Source organism: Candida oxycetoniae (assembly GCF_023343755.2).
Source record: "Candida oxycetoniae strain CBS 10844 chromosome Unknown scaffold25, whole genome shotgun sequence".
NCBI classification, from domain to species: domain Eukaryota; kingdom Fungi; phylum Ascomycota; class Pichiomycetes; order Serinales; family Debaryomycetaceae; genus Lodderomyces; species Lodderomyces oxycetoniae.
Window position 1 is genome coordinate 106,052 of NW_026055447.1, and position 20,122 is coordinate 126,173.

At 38.0% G+C, this 20,122-nt stretch overlaps 6 protein-coding genes across 6 annotated transcripts; 4 read left to right on the forward strand and 2 right to left on the reverse strand. All coding sequences in view use genetic code 12, as the record gives it.

The window, feature by feature from the left end:
- Positions 1-403: 403 nt before the first annotated feature.
- On the forward strand, positions 404-1,630 carry KGF56_002929 (uncharacterized protein; the record flags this gene model as incomplete). The annotated part of the gene is made up of 1 exon (XM_049324209.1): positions 404-1,630. The coding sequence occupies one exon, from the start codon at positions 404-406 to the stop codon at positions 1,628-1,630; it is 1,227 nt and encodes a 408-aa protein (XP_049180035.1).
- A 448-nt stretch (positions 1,631-2,078) lies between these two features.
- CEM1 (fatty acid synthase) lies at positions 2,079-3,440 on the forward strand (the record flags this gene model as incomplete). Its single annotated transcript, XM_049324210.1, has 1 exon — positions 2,079-3,440. The coding sequence occupies one exon, from the start codon at positions 2,079-2,081 to the stop codon at positions 3,438-3,440; it is 1,362 nt and encodes a 453-aa protein (XP_049180036.1).
- A 2,082-nt stretch (positions 3,441-5,522) lies between these two features.
- On the forward strand, positions 5,523-6,743 carry KGF56_002931 (uncharacterized protein; the record flags this gene model as incomplete). The annotated part of the gene is made up of 1 exon (XM_049324211.1): positions 5,523-6,743. One exon carries the CDS (start codon positions 5,523-5,525, stop codon positions 6,741-6,743), a length of 1,221 nt encoding a protein of 406 aa, XP_049180037.1.
- A 53-nt stretch (positions 6,744-6,796) lies between these two features.
- KGF56_002932 (uncharacterized protein) lies at positions 6,797-9,187 on the reverse strand (the record flags this gene model as incomplete). Its single annotated transcript, XM_049324212.1, has 1 exon — positions 6,797-9,187. One exon carries the CDS (start codon positions 9,185-9,187, stop codon positions 6,797-6,799), a length of 2,391 nt encoding a protein of 796 aa, XP_049180038.1.
- An 899-nt stretch (positions 9,188-10,086) lies between these two features.
- Positions 10,087-11,403, forward strand: MCA1 (Ca(2+)-dependent cysteine protease; the record flags this gene model as incomplete). The annotated part of the gene is made up of 1 exon (XM_049324213.1): positions 10,087-11,403. The coding sequence occupies one exon, from the start codon at positions 10,087-10,089 to the stop codon at positions 11,401-11,403; it is 1,317 nt and encodes a 438-aa protein (XP_049180039.1).
- Positions 11,404-14,919: 3,516 nt separating this feature from the next.
- On the reverse strand, positions 14,920-16,842 carry WOR2 (Zn(II)2Cys6 transcription factor WOR2; the record flags this gene model as incomplete). The annotated part of the gene is made up of 1 exon (XM_049324215.1): positions 14,920-16,842. One exon carries the CDS (start codon positions 16,840-16,842, stop codon positions 14,920-14,922), a length of 1,923 nt encoding a protein of 640 aa, XP_049180040.1.
- Positions 16,843-20,122: the final 3,280 nt, after the last annotated feature.

A 20,122-nucleotide genomic window follows, 5' to 3' on the forward strand; every position in this document is an offset into this window, starting at 1 on the left:
CTAATGAGATGAGACCATCGTGTCGATTTCTTACTATGATCTAAAACCGTTTAGCCAAAGCAACTAAATCAGTTGAAGAAGAGGTAACTCACACACGAGTTTAATTGACTTAGAGTACCGGTTACTAGAGAAGATGTCGGTATTTGGTCGAAAGTAGAAGATCTTATTAAACCTTTTTGCAATCTTTTTGTTATATATTAAAACTCTTAGCGGCATATTCCCAAAGTGGTGAAAAGTACGGACATGGTAGCGTGAAACCCTTATCTCACAAAAAAGCGGACTTGACTTTTTTTTTTTTTTTTTTTTCCCCGAACCCCGATGGCTTTAGAACCCACAAGTAGTTTGTATGTCCTGTCCCCCCCTCCCCCTCCCCCTTCAAAAGCCAAAAGGAGGTGTCCAAAATATGCATTGTCGACCGCAATTTGTATATCAAATCCCTCAAAGTTTATTCTATATAGTTGTTACAGATACACTGCATCATTTTTATTTTAGTAAACAGGATGGTAATGCATATTGGCAATTGAGTGATTTACGAGATGCTTACCAATTGGATATTGATGCATTGATGAAAAATGTTAATTTCGATGAATTGGGGTTATTATTCGCCAAAACTCGTGGATTGGATATTCAAAAGGACCGCAAGAGGCAGAGAGATGATGATGATGTGGTTGAGGAAGAAAAGGTAGCGCAAACGAAAACAGTGAAGCCAGAGGTGAAGCTGAAGCTGGAGGTGAAGCTGAAGCTGGAGGTGAAGCTCAAGCTGGAGGTGAAGGATGATGATGATCTAGTCGGTAATGAAGATGCTGGTACTTCAAGTCCTGTTGAGAAAATTGAGGTTGCAGAAAAGATTGAAAATGTGAGGCGAGGAATAGTATCGGGTTACTCTTCAAGTGAAGAGGAAGAAGAACAAGAGGAAGAACAATTTGAGACTGCCGACTCTAGGCAAGATTTCATCACATTATTAGATCAATTTTCCTCACAAATTTCACCATTTGATAATTGGGATATTGTTGAGGATAGTCTAGTAGACGAGCTTACAACTCATTCCGCATTTCATGCTATTCAAACTAAAAAGGAGAAAGAAGCCATTTTTAAAGATTGGTTGGGAAATAGAGAGAAAATGAATAAACAAAAGGAGGAAATAGTCAGCAATCAAAACGGTATTTTCCCTACTCAAAAGCTATTACTATTATCATTTTTGCAAAACCATAAGGAAGAAGTGAAGAAGTCATTTTATCAAACATTCTATACCCTGCATTATTTGGAATTGAATAAATTTGATCAAATCACTACTGCTGAGAAGGAAGATTTATTCCGCAGCTATAAACTATTTCTCAATAACTTTTCCAAATTTGAAAAGGAATATAAGAAAAAGACCAAGACTCTGGATAATGTCAAAGTTTTGAAATTCAAAGAGTTTTTAAACAAGAGATTAGTACTCAATGAGAAAGAGGAAATTGAGCAAGAAAAGTTTTCAAACAATGATCAAGTTTCGTCGCATTTTGATAATTGGATCAAGTTATTGAATCATTATAATGTTGACTTGGATGTCGCTCAAGATGAAATGAATTTTTTGCTTGGAGATGAAAAGAGGCTCAAATGCTATTTAGATCACTTTAACCGACACTGACTGCACCGACACTATCGAGCAAAGCGAGATAGTGGAGCATACTGACTACACCGACACTATCGAGCACACTGACCAATTACTATTGACTAGTTACTATTTGGTTACTATTTGGTTACTATTTGGTTACTACTGGCTAGTTACCATTTGGTACTATTTGCTCAAGAGTGTTATAATAAGCTAGTCAGTACTGTCGGTGTAGTCAGTGTCGGTGACAGCTAGTGTGCCGCACATTGACTAATGACACTATCTCGCTCTGCTCGATAGTGTCTCTCGATAGTGTCTCTCGATAGTGTCTCTCAATGGTGACAAGGTTTCATCAATAGAAAGATTTCAGTTGATGAAAAATTGAAAAAAAAAATGTCAACCATTGAAAAATATATATATATATATATGTAAATTTCACAGTAATAGAACAAGAAGGTCTTTCTCTTAGACCAATAATGCACCTATGACAAGAGTTGTAGTTACAGGAATAGGGATAATCTCCCCATTAGGTGTAGGTTTAAGACACAATTGGAAAAGACTCATTGGTGGTGAATCGGGAATAATTTCTACATCGGAATTACCCTATTATGTAAAAGATGGATGGGACAAAATACCATCCAAAGTGATTGGAAAAGTGCCTCTGGGGTCCATTAATGAAGGTAAATGGGATGTTAACGACCATTTGGTCAAATCTGATACTCGAAGACTAGCCGAGTTTAGTCAATATGCATTGGCATGTACGCAAGAAGCATTTAAGGATTCAGGTTTATTAGTTGAAGAAGGAACTGAGGTAAAAGTAGATGACAAAAGAAGGATAGGAGTTGCAGTAGGAAGTGGGATTGGATCATTTCATGATATATATAACAACACCACCGCATTCAATGAGTCAGGGTACAAAAAAGTACAGCCATTATTCATACCCAAACTCCTCAACAATATGGCTGCGGGCAATATTTCAATCAAATACGATTTGAAAGGGCCTTTGCATTCAGTATCTACAGCATGTGCAACCGGCCTACAATCTATTGGGGATGCTTACAATTTTATCAAAATGGATTATTCTGATGTTATGGTTTGTGGTGGTACTGAAAGTTCAATACACCCTTTAGCATTGGCGGGGTTCGCAAGAGCAAGGTCGGTAGTGACTGGTTTCAATGATGATCCTAAGAGCGCAAGTAGACCGTTTGACAAGGACAGAGACGGGTTTGTGTTGAGTGAAGGTTGCGGGATAGTGATACTTGAAAGCTTGGAACATGCTTTGAAAAGAGGTCTTTCACAAGACAAGATATATGGCGAGGTGCTAGGATATGGAATATCTGGTGATGCACACCATATTACCGCACCAAGAGAAGATGGAGAGGGTGCGTATAATGCAATGGTACAAGCTTTATCGCGAGCACAAGTTGACCCTGCCAAGGTAGGGTACATCAACGCCCATGCTACATCTACGGTAATTGGAGACCGAGCAGAGAATAATGCAATAGCAAAGATATTCAACCATGAAACCACCTTGGTTTCATCTACAAAATCATCTATAGGACATCTATTAGGCGCAGCCGGCGCTGTTGAAGCTATATTTACATTAAATACATTAAAAACGGCACAAGTGCCGCCGACATTGAATCTCGAATTTCCAGGTGGAAACTCAGCTGATGATCCTAGTCAGTTTAAATTTGACTATGTTGCGAAAAAAGCGAAACTCGGAGTCAATGATTTGAACTATGCTATGTGTAACTCCTTTGGATTCGGCGGGGTCAATAGTAGCATACTTTTCGGGAAATACAAAAAAGAAAGCGACACTAGGGCAACACTAGGGCAACACTAGGGCAACACTAGGGAGCGAAGCGAGCTAGTGTTGTAGCGAGCTACAAAGTGTTGCTCTACTATCGAGCGACACTATCGAGCAGAGCGACACTATCGAGCAGAGCGACACTATCGAGCAGAGCGACACTATCGAGCAGAGCGACACTATCGAGCAGAGCGAGATAGTGTTGTAACGAGCTACAAAGTGTTGTTACAAGGTACTGAGTGTTGGTGGCAGATAGTCTCCGACACTATCGAGCAGAGCGAGATAGTGAAGCACATTGACTAATAACACTATCCTGCTTCGCTCGATAGTGTTGTAACAAGCTACAAAGTGTCGGTGGCAGATAGTCTCGCTCCGCTCGATAGTGTTGTAACAAGCTACAAAGTGTCGGTGGCAGATAGTCTCGCTCCGCTCGATAGTGAAGCACATAGACTAATAACATTACCTCGCTCCGCTCGATAGTGTTGTTACAAGCTACAAAGTGTCGGTGGCAGCTAGTCAGTGTGTAAACTATGTTAATTATATATTAATATTTAATTGTGCACCACTATCAAGCAGAGCGAGATAGTGGAGCGACACTTTGTAGCTTGTTATAACACTATCGAGCAGAGCGAGATAGTGACACTCTGCTCGATAGTGGAGCGACACTTTGTAGCTTGTTATTACACTATCGAGCAGAGCGAGATAGTGTCGCTCTGCTCGATAGTGGAGCGACACTTTGTAGCTTGTTATAACACTATCTCGCTCTGCTCGATAGTGGGCAGCTATGTTAACTATATATCATTGATATTTAATTGTGCTCCACTATCGAGCAGAGCGAGATAGTGACACTCTGCTCTATAGTGGAATGACACTTTGTAGCTTGTTATAACACTATCTCGCTCTACTCGATAGTGTCGCTCTGCTCGATAGTGGAGCAACACTTTGTAGCTTCTTATAACACTATCTCGCTCTGCTCGATAGTGTCGCTCTGCTCGATAGTGCAGCTAATGTGTAAACTAGATCAACTATATATTACTAATATTTAATTGTGCACTATCTCGCTCTGCTTAATAGTGGCCAGGAGTAACAAAGTAAAAAATCCAAATCTTTCTTCCCCCTTCCCCTTTTTCCCCTTTCTCCCATCCCCTTTCTCTAGCAGCTAGTGTGTAAACTAATTATATATTAATATTTAATTATGCACCACTATCTCGCTCTGCTCAATAGAGGGCAACTATGTTGACTATATATTCTTAATATTTAATTGTGCACCACTATATTAATATAATTGTGCACCACTATATTACTATTTAATTGTGCACCACTATATTAATATAATTGTGCACCACTATCTCGCTCTGCTCGATAGTGGTTTGCTCGATAGTGGTTTGCTCAATAGTGGTTTCCTCGATATTGGCCCCCACTCTGCCCCTTTCTTGCACCATTTTAACTTTTAATCGGTAATTCCTATTGAATTCTACATAAATACAAACGCTACCAAGTTATTATTTTTATTTGTTCAATGTGGCTCCAATTTGGCTGCGAAAAGAAAAAAATTTATCGGCTGCCACACTTTTTATGCCGAACTCCTTTGAGCTTTTGGGCTTATGGGGCGCAATATGATTCACAATTATCTTTATCTTGGTGGTTGATAATGGGCTTGCTCTAATATGTGGATTTATCCATGTATATATATGTGTGTATTTGTGTGTATTTATATAGTAGACTTGGGAATAGGTTTTTTCTCAATCTCATATCGCTAGTAAGTGTTTTACTCTTGTCAGTATCGCTAAAAGGTATTGCTCCACTATCTCTCTTTGCTCGATAGTGTCGATTAGGTGTCGATTAAGTGTTGCTCATTAGTCTGCCCCCTGTTGCTCATAAGTCTGCCACCTGTTGCTCATTAGTCTGCCACCTGTTGCTCAATAGTGTCGATCAAGTATCTACAAAGTGCTGCTCCACTATCTCGCTCTGCTCGATAGTGTCTACCCGATAGTGTCTACCCGATAGTGTCTACCCGATAGTGTCTACCCGATAGTGTCTACCCGATAGTGTCTACCCGATAGTGTCTACCCGATAGTGTCTACCCGATAGTGTTGCTCATTAGTGTCAGTGTCCACCATGTCAGTAACTAGAGTCCAAGAGTCTTCATATAAAAGAATTAAAAGGCTTCGCGAGCCAAGTGACACTGCTGAACTGAACAAGTTCAAGGTAGCTAAATACAATCAAGTAGCTACAAATGTGGACGTTGCCCAGCCGCCATGTGACCCTATAGCGCAAATCACATTCAATGCTAGAAACCAATCTATTTTATCAATAACTCATTTAAAAGAACCACTCAAGCTTCAAACAAAGTACCCAATACCTGAGATTCTACCACATGAAATTCTAGTTAACAATAAAGCTATAGGTCTCAATCCGATAGATTGGAAAGGTAAGAAATATGGGTTTGGGATTTACCATTTCCCCTGGATTAACGGCCGTGAATCTAGTGGTGATATAGTCAAGATCGGATCACAAGTAAAGGAAGGGTTACGTATTGGCGACAAGGTAATTTTGAGCTCCACTTGTTACAGAGATAATCGAACCTCTACATTTCAACAATATACAGCAATCGATTCTCGGTTGGTTTGGAAATTGCCCCAGAATTTCACCTATGAAGATGGCGCTACGATAGGTGTTGGATTAGTTACCGCGGGTGTCTTACTTTACAATTCATTTGGTTTCAAACTTGAATCTAAACCAAAACCAAAACCAAAACCATGCAAGAATGGTACCTTGTTGGTCTGGGGTGGAGCTACCATAGTTGGCATCTATGTGACGCAATTGGCTAAGTTAAATGGATTAAGAGTTATATCTGTTGCAAGCACGAAGCATGAGAGGTATTTGAAAGAAATAGGAGTTGATGAATTGGTAAATAGACATTTACAAATTGAGGAGATCCAAAAACAAGTGTATAATGCCGCACCTAATGGAATTGATTTTGGTATTGATTGTGTTTCAAAAGAAACATCAGTCAAGGTTCTTTCCTTACTTGATGAAAATCACAAGAAATTAGCAAAACACAAAACAAAGCTGTTATTTGCAGGAATAGTTGGAGTTCCAAGAGAGGTCCCCTCACTGGTTGAGTTGAAAGAAGTTGTTATTAAACGATTCCACGAAGATGTTGCGTTTGGTGCAAAATTTATAGAAGCAACAACTTCCTTTTTGGATAACAGATTGATCAAACCGGCTCGATACAAACAATATAAAGGTGGGTTGGAAATAATCGATGACGCCTTGAAGGATTTGGAAACAATGGGCGCAAATGGAGAAAAGTACGTTGTGAGTATCCAAGAATAATAGTAATAATAGAAAATAAAAAGGACCTATTGAAGCAAAATATTCAACTTGGCTTAGTTTATCTCCCTCTCTCCCTCCTCCAGCTCTGGTTCATCATCATCACTAATTCGAAATTGATCATCCACGTCATCTTTATCAACAATATCATCCAATTCAAACGTAGGAGCTTCAATGTCACCTTCCGTAGGCACGGAAACGTACTTTGACTTGTTAAAACCGGGAGTATTTTTAACAAGTTTTTTGAAAGCACTTGCAATTTTGGTGACAGACAATTGCCTTCTTCTACTACCCATCATCAACCATCCCACTATAGCCAACAATACTCCAAACACAATCATCCCATACCATCTATGTGGTTCTATATTCCATTTCAGTTCATGGTCTGTTTCTTCATTTTTCTCGTAATCGTAGTAATAATATGATTTTGTAACATCTTCAGCTGCAAACGGAGGTCTCGATGCAATGTTATTTTGCTCTGCTCCAAAATGATATAATGCTTCTGAAAGACTGTGATGAAAACCTGGCCTCTGCAAGGGCGGTTGTGAGTCTTCAAATTGCGCTGAGTAGTTGTTGAATGCCTGAATATATTCATCATTAGCGTACAACATTGCTCTTCCTAAAGTCCACGAGAAAAACGATCCATCTAGTCTCTCAACCAATTGTAAAGTTTGAAATCCCTCATTATTATTATTATTATTATTATTATTATTATTACTATTGGTAGGAGTTGTGATATTAGCAGTAGGTTTATCAATCCCAAAGCGAGGAAATCCTAATCCTGAATGTAAAAAGTTTAGAATCCAAGAGGACTTGAAACATAATTCAGACAATTCATCTTGTGATAATCTATCCTTTTTATCCTTTTGCAAATTAAGTTCTAGTAGAGTAGACCATGATTGTGAACAAACTTTTTTAGTCTTGTTGAAAATAGTTTGATAGTTGTATGTGTTTCTTAGATCCTGTATTTCATCTCTCTTTTGTTCTTCCCTCTGAGATAGCAAGGCTTCGATGGCATCCCAGTAGCCACTCACGCCGACAAAATGATTCACATCGAAATCAAACGAAGGTATCAATTCGTTTAGCAAACACTCACTTACTTCGTCTCCTTCACTAAGTTGTTTACAATTGGTCTTTGGTGCACCTCCATGAGTAGAATTTTGCAATACCGGGAAGATTTTAGTAAGACAATCTTCGAAATTTGACTCTCCAATGAAATCGTAGGAGTTGTCGCCAATAGTCTCAGATGTGGTGAAACCTTTAGGAAGACATGGATCGTTTGTAGGAGATTTAGTTCTCCCCCAATAATGATATTGGTAATTCCTGTCATCTGAAGCAACTAAATAATTGAAATACTTTGTTCTTGCTTCAAACATTCCAAATCCCAAAAACGAATCTGAATAAACGTTAAATTTTTCTTGTTGAGGCACGTCATATAATTTTGTTTCTTGATTGAACAATGGCATATGGCGCAATATGACGCGGTATAGATTATTCTGGTGCTCTTCAATCTCGGTTGAGTTTGGTTGAAATACAACTTGTGTCGAGGCTCCGCCCATATCTAGCAATCCATATGTTGTGTGATTTTTACCATGCTGGTGGTTTTGCGGTTGATCAAATGCACCAATAAGCGTATTAATTGATAACCAGCCATATAACCCTTCATGATCCCCATCTATAACATTCACGTGCGTTGCACAATCGGGGATGAAAAAGTCTGATTGATTTTCAAAAACTCTACAAATCTCACTGAGGATTTGTCGTTGTTCCGTTGGCGATAATAGTCTCATTCCTGCTGTTGCATGAAGGAAAATTGGAGTTCTATGATGCTGCGATTTTGGTACTATCTTACTAGCTCTAGAAAGAAGTTTGAAAAGGTGGTGCTTGCCTATCTTGTTAGGGGCGCTGTTAAAAGATGAGATCCCGGGAGTTATTTTCTTGTGCCATTTCTCCTTAGTATGGATCTTGGGAAAGAGTCTAGGTTGCTCGTTAGGGTACTCACTATCCGAGTCGCTATCATTGGGTGAGGATTTGTGTTCTTTGCCGTCGCCGTCATCTTCTTCTTCTTCTTCTTTTTCTTTTTCTTCTTCTTCTTCTTCTTCTTCTTCTTCTTCTTCTTTTTCTTTTTCTTCTTCTTCTTCTTCTTCTTCTTCTTCTTCTTCTTCTTCTTCTTCTTCTTCTTTGCCTCTAACACTGAACCGGGAATTGCGTACATCTGCCGATTTTTCAAATATGCCTTTAGGGTTTAGCCAATTGTAGATGTGAACTCTTGATCCCTTTGAGCCCGCATCTATAACAACCATATAATCATAGGGAATACCATCCTTGGAGTAAACTGGACCTGGCTTTAAAGAAGTTTTCTTTGTATGGTTATTCTTGTTCTTGTTCTTGTTCTTGTTCTTGTTCTTGTTCTTGTTTTTCTTCTTTCTTGTCTCAAACAACGACATCTTCCAGCCTTTGGCGTAGCAAAATCCAGTAAAAACCAACAAAAACAAGTAAAAACCAATAAAAACCAACGTATCCAGCAAAAACCAGCAAAAACCAGCAAAAACTTGCTGTTATACCAAATACTTTATCCCCTTTTTTTAAGCTTTTTTAGTTTATTTGTTTCAAGGTTCGCGATATCTGCCCGATATTCAATCGCCATAAAGCTTGAAAGAAGGCCAGTGTATTTAGGAGCCATTGCATCTATTTGGGGGCAGGGGGGGCGTATTTCAAGTCCAATGTCCTTGACTGTGGGCACCTCTCTTGCGTCTGGAGAGAGAATGTGTCTTTCTCTTTGGGCTCCAGAGAGAAAGCTTGTACCTTCTTTTATGTCCTTTGATCAATTGGCCTTGTTAAAACAAAGCAAAGAGATTGCAGAGATTCATCGCATTTTGGGCCAACTTACTTCTCAAAAACCCTCGAGGAGAAGCCAACATAAGCCACTATAGTTCCCAATTACTTACCCCCTGTTGATCCAGCAAAAAAAAAGAAAAGAAAAGGAAAAAGCAATCCCTTTTCAACCCAAGACCTCCTTGATAACACCTATTGAACCCTTTTCCCACACACCTCTATTGTCATCATCTGTCCTGCCCTGTCCTGTCCTGATCTGATCTGATCTAATCTGATCTGATGCGAAAAAAGAAAAAGAAAAAACATTTTTTCAGGTGGTAGTGTACTGTATAGCATTTTTTCGGGTGGTAGTGTACTATATACCATTTTTCAGGTGGTAGTGTACTAATACCATTTCTTGATCTGTTTACAAAAACCCACGATATCAAGATTTAAAGGTTGTAGTAGTATTGTAGTATTGTAGTATTGTAGTATAGTTATTTCTTTTCAAGTCAAGACGGCACTCCAAGAGATGTTTCCGGGACAGGGTAGATATACTTATGGTGGTCAACGACCACCGATGCAACAGCAGCAGCAGCCTTATTATAATGCTCCGCCAGGGCCTCCGCCGTTTAACGGCGGTTATTATCCTCCTCCGCAGGGCGCACCGCCCCCAAATCTGTGGGGCTATGAAAGACCCAGTGGGCCGCCTCCAAGCTCGCATAACTACAGTAATGCCGGAGGATATCAAAGGCCAAGTAATCCACCACCCCAGCAGCAGCAGCAGCAGCAGCAGTACGGTGCTAGGTCTGAGCCAGGGTATAATGGAGAGCCCGATTATGGTCATCGATATGGATCGGGAAATTATACACGCCCTCCAAGCCAGCAACAATCGTTTGGGGTAGACAACTATAACTACAGATACTCAAACTGCAATGGCCGCAAAAAGGCTCTCTTGGTGGGAATCAACTATATAGGGACTTCGAATGAGTTGAAAGGACCTATAAACGACGTTAATAACGTCGAGAACTTTTTATTGAGACATGGCTTCAGCTCAGACAATATAGTCAAGCTAACAGACAATCAAAGAATCCAAAGAGCTATTCCAACGAGAAAGAACATATTGGATGCAATACAATGGTTAGTCAAAGACGCAAAGCCTAATGACTCGTTGTTCTTTCATTTTTCAGGTCATGGTGGTCAGACTGCAGATCAGCCTGATCAATATGGTAACTACGACGAAGATGATGGATACGATGAAGTTATATACCCGCTTGATTTCGAGACTAATGGCTTTATAATCGATGATTTGCTCCACGACATGATGATCAAAACCTTACCACCTGGATGTCGATTAACTGCATTGTTCGATTCCTGCCATTCGGGATCAGTGTTGGACTTGCCATACATGTACTCAACAAAGGGTGTGTTGAAGGAACCAAATGTGATGGCCGAAGCAGGGCTGGGTTTATTACAAGCTGCAATGTCCTACGCCTCGGGAAACAGCGCGGGAATTCTCAAAGGATTGGGATCTACAGTCAAGTCATTCATGAATGAAGGCAGAGCTTCTAAAGCGGAGAAAGTTAGCAAACAGACCAAAACAGCGCCATGTGATGCAATATCATTTAGTGGCTGTAAAGACAATCAAACAAGTGCTGATTCAAGAGAAAACGGACAAGCTATAGGAGCAATGAGCTATGCATTTTTGACGGTGATGAATCAGAATCCTAATCAGTCGTATTTGAGTTTGTTGCAAAATATGAGGGCAATTTTGCAATCCAAGTATAGTCAGAAGCCTCAACTAACTGCATCCCATCCAATAGATTGTAATTTACAGTTTATATTTTAGGAGAGAAATTGAGAATATATAGGAGATTATCGAAAAACATATGGAAAAATCCACTATCCTTATCTTTTTTTTTTTTTTCCTTTTCTTCCCCCCTTCCCATTCTCTTTCTCTTTGTCCTTCTCCTTCTCCTTCTCCTTCTCCTTCTCCTTCTCCTTCCCCCTACTATATAATCACGCATTTTTCCTCTTTCTTCGTTATTGGAGGATTCTGTATCCTTTCTATTCCTTCAATCAATGATTGAAAAGACTGTGTTATATGATAATTTTCTTTTACTGACGTTTCCAAAAATTTGCAATTAAACTTTTCTGCTAATTCCTTGCCTTGATTAGTTTCAACCTGCCTCTGATAATTCAAGTCACTTTTGTTCCCCACTAGAACCATTGGTATATTTTCATTGCCTATTGAATTCAATATTTTATCTCTAATGAATTCTACCAACTCAAAGCTATGTTTTGATGTAACTGAGTAAACCAAGAGGTATCCATGAACCCCGATTAGATGTTTTTCATTCATAATGCTATATTCATCCTGTCCCGCTGTATCCAAGATCTCAAGAGCATATTCTTGGTTTTTGAATTTGACATTCTTACTAAACTGGTTTTCTATTGTTGGGTAATAACTCTCTACAAAGTGGTCATCAACAAACCGCACGGTCATTGATGATTTGCCAACAGATCGTGAGCCAACAACAGCTATTTTCCTTGCTTTAACAGACATAGCGCGGGTGTTCTCAAGCGGTTTTGGGGGTTAAATGTGTTATTAAAGTGGGAAAAAAGTGTATATATATATAGCGGAGAAGTGTATATATAGTGAAGATGTATTTCCGTTTTTAATAGATGTCGACTGATTGACTCGGGTCACCGTTGTAGCCTATTTCCAGTCAGCTTCCAGTCCTCTTCTAACACCAACTCACCTCTCAACTGCCAAAAGAAAACGCAACAAACCCGTGTGAAGCAAAAGAAGATGCTAAAAAGTGGTGTAACTTACTTTATAAAGAGGAAGAAAAAAAAAAAGAAAAAAAGTCCGACGGTTACTAAAATTGGTACTAACGATTGATAAGATTAAAAAAGAAAAACAGAAAAGCGGTGGTTCAAGCTGTGATTCGACTGATTTAATGAGCTAGAAAAACTATGAATAAAAAGCAAAGTAGTGAACCATCTTATATAGACTCTTAATATAGCGTACTTCTTTTTTGGTGTGTTGCTGTGTGTCTGTCGGGTGTGTATAGACGTAGACCATGTACGTTTTATGCGAGATTTATTGGCTCTAGTAATTTTTCAACGGACAAAAAATGTCGTTTTCCCGATAAGAACAGAAACACCTGTTTAAAGCTTACAAGATAGTGACTATTTCCGCAAGTTAGTCGGGTTTGAGACTAAGCGAGAAGAAGGAAAAAAAAAAGAACCCGCTGACCGAACTGTTGTTTGGATTATGAAAAGTATATTGAGTAACTGAAAATAGCATTTCCCGCTAGAGCTAAAAACTTAAATTGTCATGGGAACATATTGAAGAGGGGTCCACACACTATCGAGCAGAGCGAGATAGTGGAGCACACTGACTGTCACCTACACCCCGGTATAATTTATGAATTACAAAGGTGCCAATCCATATATGACCAATATACATTGAAAAGTTGCACTATCTCTAATATACATTGAAAAGTTGTACTATCTCTAATATACATTGAAAAGTTGCACTCTATCTCTAATATACATAGAAAAATTCCGTGTGAGGTTCCGTGTGAGGTTTTGAGGTATGTTTAAAGTACAAAGGTATCAAGGTAAAAAGTGTTGTTCCACTATCTCGCTCTGCTCGATAGTGTCGGGTCACGCTTCTCTGCCAGCAATCTAGATTACATGCATGACTTTACACAGTGGCTCTTGATCTTTTCTGTACATGGAAATTTCTTACAACAAGTCATAAGAGGCATATCTAAGAATGCTTTAATTGTCTTGTTAAAAAAAAAGGAGTTAATATTATTGAATCAAAGAAAGAAAGAAAATTGATGTAATTTTTAACACGAATATTGAAAAAAAGGAAATGTATCTGTAATCAAGGATGAAATATTGACCCTGGTGTAACAAAACAATCACCACTACATATGTAACGTTATATAAAATATACATAGACATATGTTTCAAGTGTTTACAATTGGAATTCTATAATGACTGTTTTGTTAATGAATCTAGAAAACAGTTATTTAGGGGGGGGAATGAGTTGAAAATCCACAATAGGTTAGCTAATTATTTTAGACCCACCTGTATACTGGAAGTCGCCAAATATTGTCATCTAAATTAAGTTTCAGTTTATTGTGTGCATGTACCCACCATACTCTGATGTGTTGGGATAAAAGTGCATCTGCAGTTGTCACTAGGTTTATGCGACACGGGTTAATGTCAGATCTGACAGTGGGAAAAGGGAATGAGTTTTGTTGAAATCATGGATTAGTAGGATATGTAAGTCAGAAAAAGAACTAAAAAAACATTGAGGATGAACATTTGACAAAAATAGTCCATTACCTACTAATTAATGCATTATATGCTGAAAAGATGGTGGAGGTGGGAAGGTGCTTTGACAATGGCTATTATCTCGACAAAAGTTGCCTTCTAGCACCTGAGAGAAAGAAACATTGCTTCACCTACACAGAGGTTTGCTCCTCACTGGATATACACACCGATATCCTTTTTTTCCTTGCTAAACATTTTGATAGAATCAACCAACAACTAATCCGCTATAGGTAGAAACTAACACTACGGAAAAAAGACAGCTTCAACTAAATCAACGGATCAGCATGTACATATTATTTGACATGCAAACCTCTTCCGGAAGTTTGTGCGTTGGGGCATCAAACTAATTGCCAGTATTGTTCATCTTTTTCTTTCTTGGAAAATCTTGGGGGGGGAAAAAAAAAAGACAAGGAGGTTTAACTACTCATTTAGTAACAACTGAATTCGTTATGATTTTGATTGACATTTCAACACATGGTAATCGAATTATAAACATAAAGGTACACGTATTGTTTGCAAACCAATGCAGGTTTAAAGAAGAAAAAAATGAAAATTGAAAGGGCAGCACACTACATTTATTTTTTTTATTAATTATGGTGGTGTTACTTTATGACCTACCAATTTGCTCATTTTACTTATCACTCACCCTAAAATCACGGCTTATTCCAATAGCAAATTGATGCGTTTGGGTGTATAGGAGGAGATGTATATGTGTGGCATAGTACCATGTGGTCATATTTTCATCTTAATCACCTAATTTGCTAGTTTTCAAAAAAAAAAAAAAAAAAGAGTTTTACTTTTTATTTTTTTTTTTCATGATGTGAAAAGCCTTTACTACTGAAAGATGCATCATAGAGCCTTTAATGAAAGCGCAAATCATAACGCAGATATTAGATTTTAACACTTGTTCTTTACTCTGTTTATTGTACATTGTTTTTTTTTTATTACACATCTTATTTAGTATATTTTTACATAATGAGAGATTGTCTTTATTCTCTTCTTGAAGCCATTAATTAGGCATATTTCTAGTTGTTGGTTCCTCAGTCTGATGTCGGTGTGTAGCAGATTCGGCCATGGATGGGGGAAGAGGAGGAGGGTGGTTGTGGAGTTGGTGAACGATTTCTCTGTTATTATTGACCATTGGTTGGAATGAAGATAACGACGCCACTACGTTGCGATTAAGTGGATGTGGATCATGTTGATTAGACATCATTTGATGAGCATTACTTTGAGTAGGAGCAATACTTGTAAAATCGTACCTGCTATCTCTAACGCTCTGATGAATTTGACCCTCAGGTGCCAGCTGTGGCATATACCTAGTGGGCGAAATCATCCCATTCTGGTTATTTCCTACAGCCGAATTATTCGGAATTTGATACTGCGGTGTGCCATTGATATATGGATGATTTTGTAGTTGTTGCTGCTGCTGCTGCTGTTGTTGTTGTTGCTGTTGCTGCTGCTGTTGTTGTTGTTGCTGTTGTTGTTGTTGTTGTTGTTGTTGCTGTTGTTGTTGTTGTTGCTGCTGCTGTTGTTGTTGTTCTCCGTAATGACTACTTCCATTACGATATCCTTGAGCTTCATGTTCGTTCCCATAATGCCTTCCATTTCTAATCATTCGTTGTTCGTGCTCCATGTGACCATTTCCTATGGGGAGATCCAAACTAGTGTCTCTTGTCCTCCTCCTCGGCTGTAAGTTTGATAAATCTTCATATCCTAAACAAACCTTCTTGCTTCGTTCGCAATTGAAGCATGAAGGTTTTCTTTCATCGCACTTGATTCGTCTTTTTCGACATGTCAAGCATCCTGTTCTTGTTCTCTTCTTAATTGTCTTGCGTTTGCTCATAAATGGATCGTTTTCTTCGATATAAATTGCTTCCGAGAGTGTGTAAGGGTACGATGCATCGTAATGTTGGCCTGGCGGTAGTGGAGGTCCACTATAACGATGATCTAAAGGATGAGTAACGTATTGGGGATACTGAGATACTGAATTTAAAGGAGGGCCATGAACAATGTAGTAACCACCTGATGAAGCAGGATTTGCAGAAGAAGACGCAACCGACCCAATGGAGGAGACCGCAACAAACTGGGGCTTGACATCGCGTACGTATGGGTCTTCGTGCAATGCATAGTACCCTTCTGGAGGATGCGAATAATCAAATGTTGAATTTGCTGAGTGGACTGCTGCAATGTGTGAACTTTGAGATGTAAATGTAGCAACTGGTGGCACGATATGTGTTGTTGGCGACCGCCTAGGATATTCGGCTACGTGCGCATATATTGGTGATTGAGGAGTATGCGGTATCGTGCTGTGATTCTCGTGATGAAAATGTGACCCGTGCTGCTGGTGGTGGAGCAAAGTTGGAAGATTAGGAACCGACGACATTGCCTGCACTGCAGAATTACTTGCCTGTACTGCAGAATTGCTTGCCTGATGAGGTTGGTGCATTCTCACAATGTCGCTATTTACATCCACACTTTCATGTTGTTGTTGCGGGGGTGGTGGTGGTGGTAATGAGTAGAACGTAGACGTTGATGATTCTTGAATATTGGGGTAAATTGAAGAATCAGTCAAACGACGAGGAGGCGGTCTGAATTCGTTCATAGGTGTTTCATACGAGGAGATCCGCGGTAGAACCGTTGTTTGATTTGGTGACCTTGTATCGATAATATTAGTAGCGCTACTTGTATAATTATTGACTAGCGAGGACAAGAATGGCATTTTTGTCAGTTGAGCACTGCTGCTCAATGGAGCCGACGAGTGCTGATTCAAATGTAAGCCTGCAACTGAAGTATTTACGGTAACAATGCTATTCCTATTACTACCTATTGGTGAAACCGTTGAGCCGCTTATCTTACTATTACCAGCATTACTTGGAGGATTAAACAACTTTGCTGAATTCATAAGTTCAGAGACAGAAGGAAGTTGAGTCATTATTGTTTTCAGAGCAAATTCTCTACTTTCTTACTATATGGATTCATTCAACCTCTAGTAAAAATGAAATTCTATTGACTTCAATCCCCATTGATATATACTTGACCAAAAAAAAAAAAAAAATAAAATAAATAAAATAAAATAAAATAAAATAAAATAAAATAAAATAAAATAAAAAATAAAATAAAAATAAAAGGGAACAAAGAGAACCCCCAATGTGCAACAATTCAAATCTCTTGAAATTCTTTTGTGGGATTTTGAAACAAAAAGATAAACTAAAAATATGACAAAAAAAACAACCTTTTTTTTACACCTTGTAAATTTTGAGAATTAATAGGAGAGGTGACATAATTGAGTTACCCCCCGTAGAAATAAAGCTAGTGCTTAAATGACCATAGTTTGACCCACATGGGTTGTTTTTTTGGTTTGTAGTCTTTTTTTCCTTCTTTTTTTTTTTTTGGAAAGTTTTTCCCATTTAACCAATATGTGAGGGGGGTGACTCAATTATTGCCACAAGAGATTATAGTTGCAAGTTTTTGATTTTTTTAGTTTAGGGAGGGGTGGTGCTTTGTTGCCTTTGCTGGTGTCACCAGAAGAATATGAAGATGCGAAAGAGAGGGGTACCCCTCTAAGCTCGATGTCTCCCTCTTGTACTTGATGTCTCCTCTTGTACTTGATGTCTCCTCTTGCAAAGTTGATGTCTCCTCTTGCAAAGTTGATAGCTGCTAAGCAGATATGGGGAAAGCTGTTTTCCTAGTACATATGTTCATTGTAATTATATCTCTTATTATTCTGCCATGAAAATTAACAAGGAGCTTTAAAAAAAAAAAGATGCTCCAATGTAAAGTGTTAATTTTCAAGGCAAATTAGTACAGATAAAATCTAATTTCCATATCTAAAAATGAAACAGTAGAAGTGGCTTTCGGAAAATGCAGATCTTCAATAACTAGAAACAAAAAGAAAAAGAAAATGGTTATTGACAAAAAGAAAATGGTTATTGATAAAAAATGGTAATCTATATATCAATATTACAGAGTTGTTGTTCATCCTTCAAAGTCTACAAGTAAGTCAAAACGACCACTTTTGGTGTATGAGTTATTATAGGTGAGATTACACTAACAGTTAAGACAACGAGAAAAAAAAAAAAAAAAAAAAAAAAAAAAAAAAAAAAAAAAAAAAAAAAAAAAAAACAGAAAAACAAGCGAGGGATAAAACAGTAGCCGAATTATTTCGCTTTGTCACAGATTGAAAAAAAATTGTAAATGAAATTTGTTTGGCAAAAACACTACTTACAAAATTGTAAGATTGCCAATTTTTCGAAAATTAAAACTATTAAAATAAAGAGCAAAAAGGACAAAAGCACTTGCATAGTTCTAGTTCCTAGAACATATCAGTTGAAATAAGGTGTAGCATTGAAGCTAAACCAGATGCAAGTTAGTTTTTTTGTCTCCCTTGTTGTAAAATCATCATTCATTTTGTTTCATCGCGTACACTTTTTATATATGGGTAAAGCAACTTTTGACCAAAAAGGGATGCGCAATTCTTGTAAATCGTAATATTTTTTTAGAAATAAAACATATTGCCTTTTTGCACCTTTTTATTTCGTGCTTAATCTGATGTATTATTTAAGCCATACTGCATACTATGCAAAGAATTAGATTTGAATTATACTCTTTAATAATAATCATTGTTATATTTTTTTAGTATGTATAAATATTTTAGTTCTAAAGTGATGTAAAAATTAACATGCTATAAAAATTGTTCTTTAATTCTCCTGATCAAAGTTACTTTGAAACAAATTTCAACATGATGTTGTAAATAAATAAAAAAAAAAAAAAAAAAAAAGGAGCCATAAACTCCTCAGTGCCGTTTCTTACGGCATTCCACAAAATCGCAAAAATAAATCTGATTCTGGGCTTCAATATGATAGGAATTTGCTCAACTATTAAAAAGGGTATTGGGCGCTTAAAGACATCAACTTGTGGGTTGTTTCCTCTCTTGTCATTGTTAAGGGTGTTAAAATAAGGAATAATGGCCCAAAAAAAAAGAAAAAGAAAAAGAAAAAGAATCCTGCAAATTGCTGCTCTTTCCCTCTCCCCCTCCCCCTTCTTCGTCCCACAGTTCAAACCCTTATTTTTGTTCTAATTGGAAACCGAATAATTTTATTTTATCGTGGCGTTTCTACTTCACTTTGCTTTGTGTAGAGTATAAAAAGTTGAAAGTAAGTAGCCTTGTAAAAGTTGAAAGTAAGTAGCCTTGTAAAAGTTGAAAACGAGGAGCCAACTTTTTGAAAACGAGGAGCCAACTTTTTGAAAACAAGTAGCCTTGCTTGTAAAAAGTTAATGGGCCTTAGTTGATAAATCTATATCTCGACAAATATTCAATCTCGGTCACAAGAGTTTTAGAGTTTTAGAGTTACAGAGTTACAGAGTTATAGTAATAAAGTTATAGTTATAGCTTTTGTCAAAGAATCGAGTAATCGCTTCGTTTTAAACTTTTCTTGTCTTCAACTTTAAATTACCGAAAGATAAAAGAAAACTAAAGAATCCTCATATTATTGTAGCAACTCAATGATTTTAGAAGCCAAAATGTGGACACATTGTTCACATTCTAGAGGAAAAAACAACAACTTTTATCCCCTTACTCTTGTTTAAAATAATAACATATGATCTTTTATTTTTGTATGATATCACGGGATATTACAATAATAAGATAGATGAGTTAGTAACCAGTCGACACTATCTCGCTCTGCTCGATAGTGTCGGTGGCAGCTAGTGTGTAGCACTATCGAGTAGAGTGAGATAGTGTCGATAGTGGAACAGCAATAACTAGTTACGACACTACCTCGCTCTGCTCGATAGCGTCGATAGCGTCGATAGCGTCACTACTCAGTGCTGCTCCACTATCGAGCGAAGCGAGATAGTGTCGCTAGTTTCTTCATGCAGCTATTATTTTGTCTGCTGATTGACATATTGTACCAACTGTTTGTTAATATACGAGTACAAAATTTCGTGCAATTTTTGATATAAATTTTTTGGACAAGTCTTGTTGACCAAACTATCGAGCGAAGCGAGATAGTGCAGCACTGATTAGTGTCGATAGTGTCGTAACTAGTTATTACTGTTCCACTACCGACACTATCTCGCTTCGCTCGATAGTAGACCAGCACTGACTAGTGACACTATCTCACTCTACTCGATAGTGCTACACACTAGCCGCCACCGATACCATCTCGCTCTGCTCGATAGTGTCGGTTCCATAGTGTTTAGGCTATTTTAGT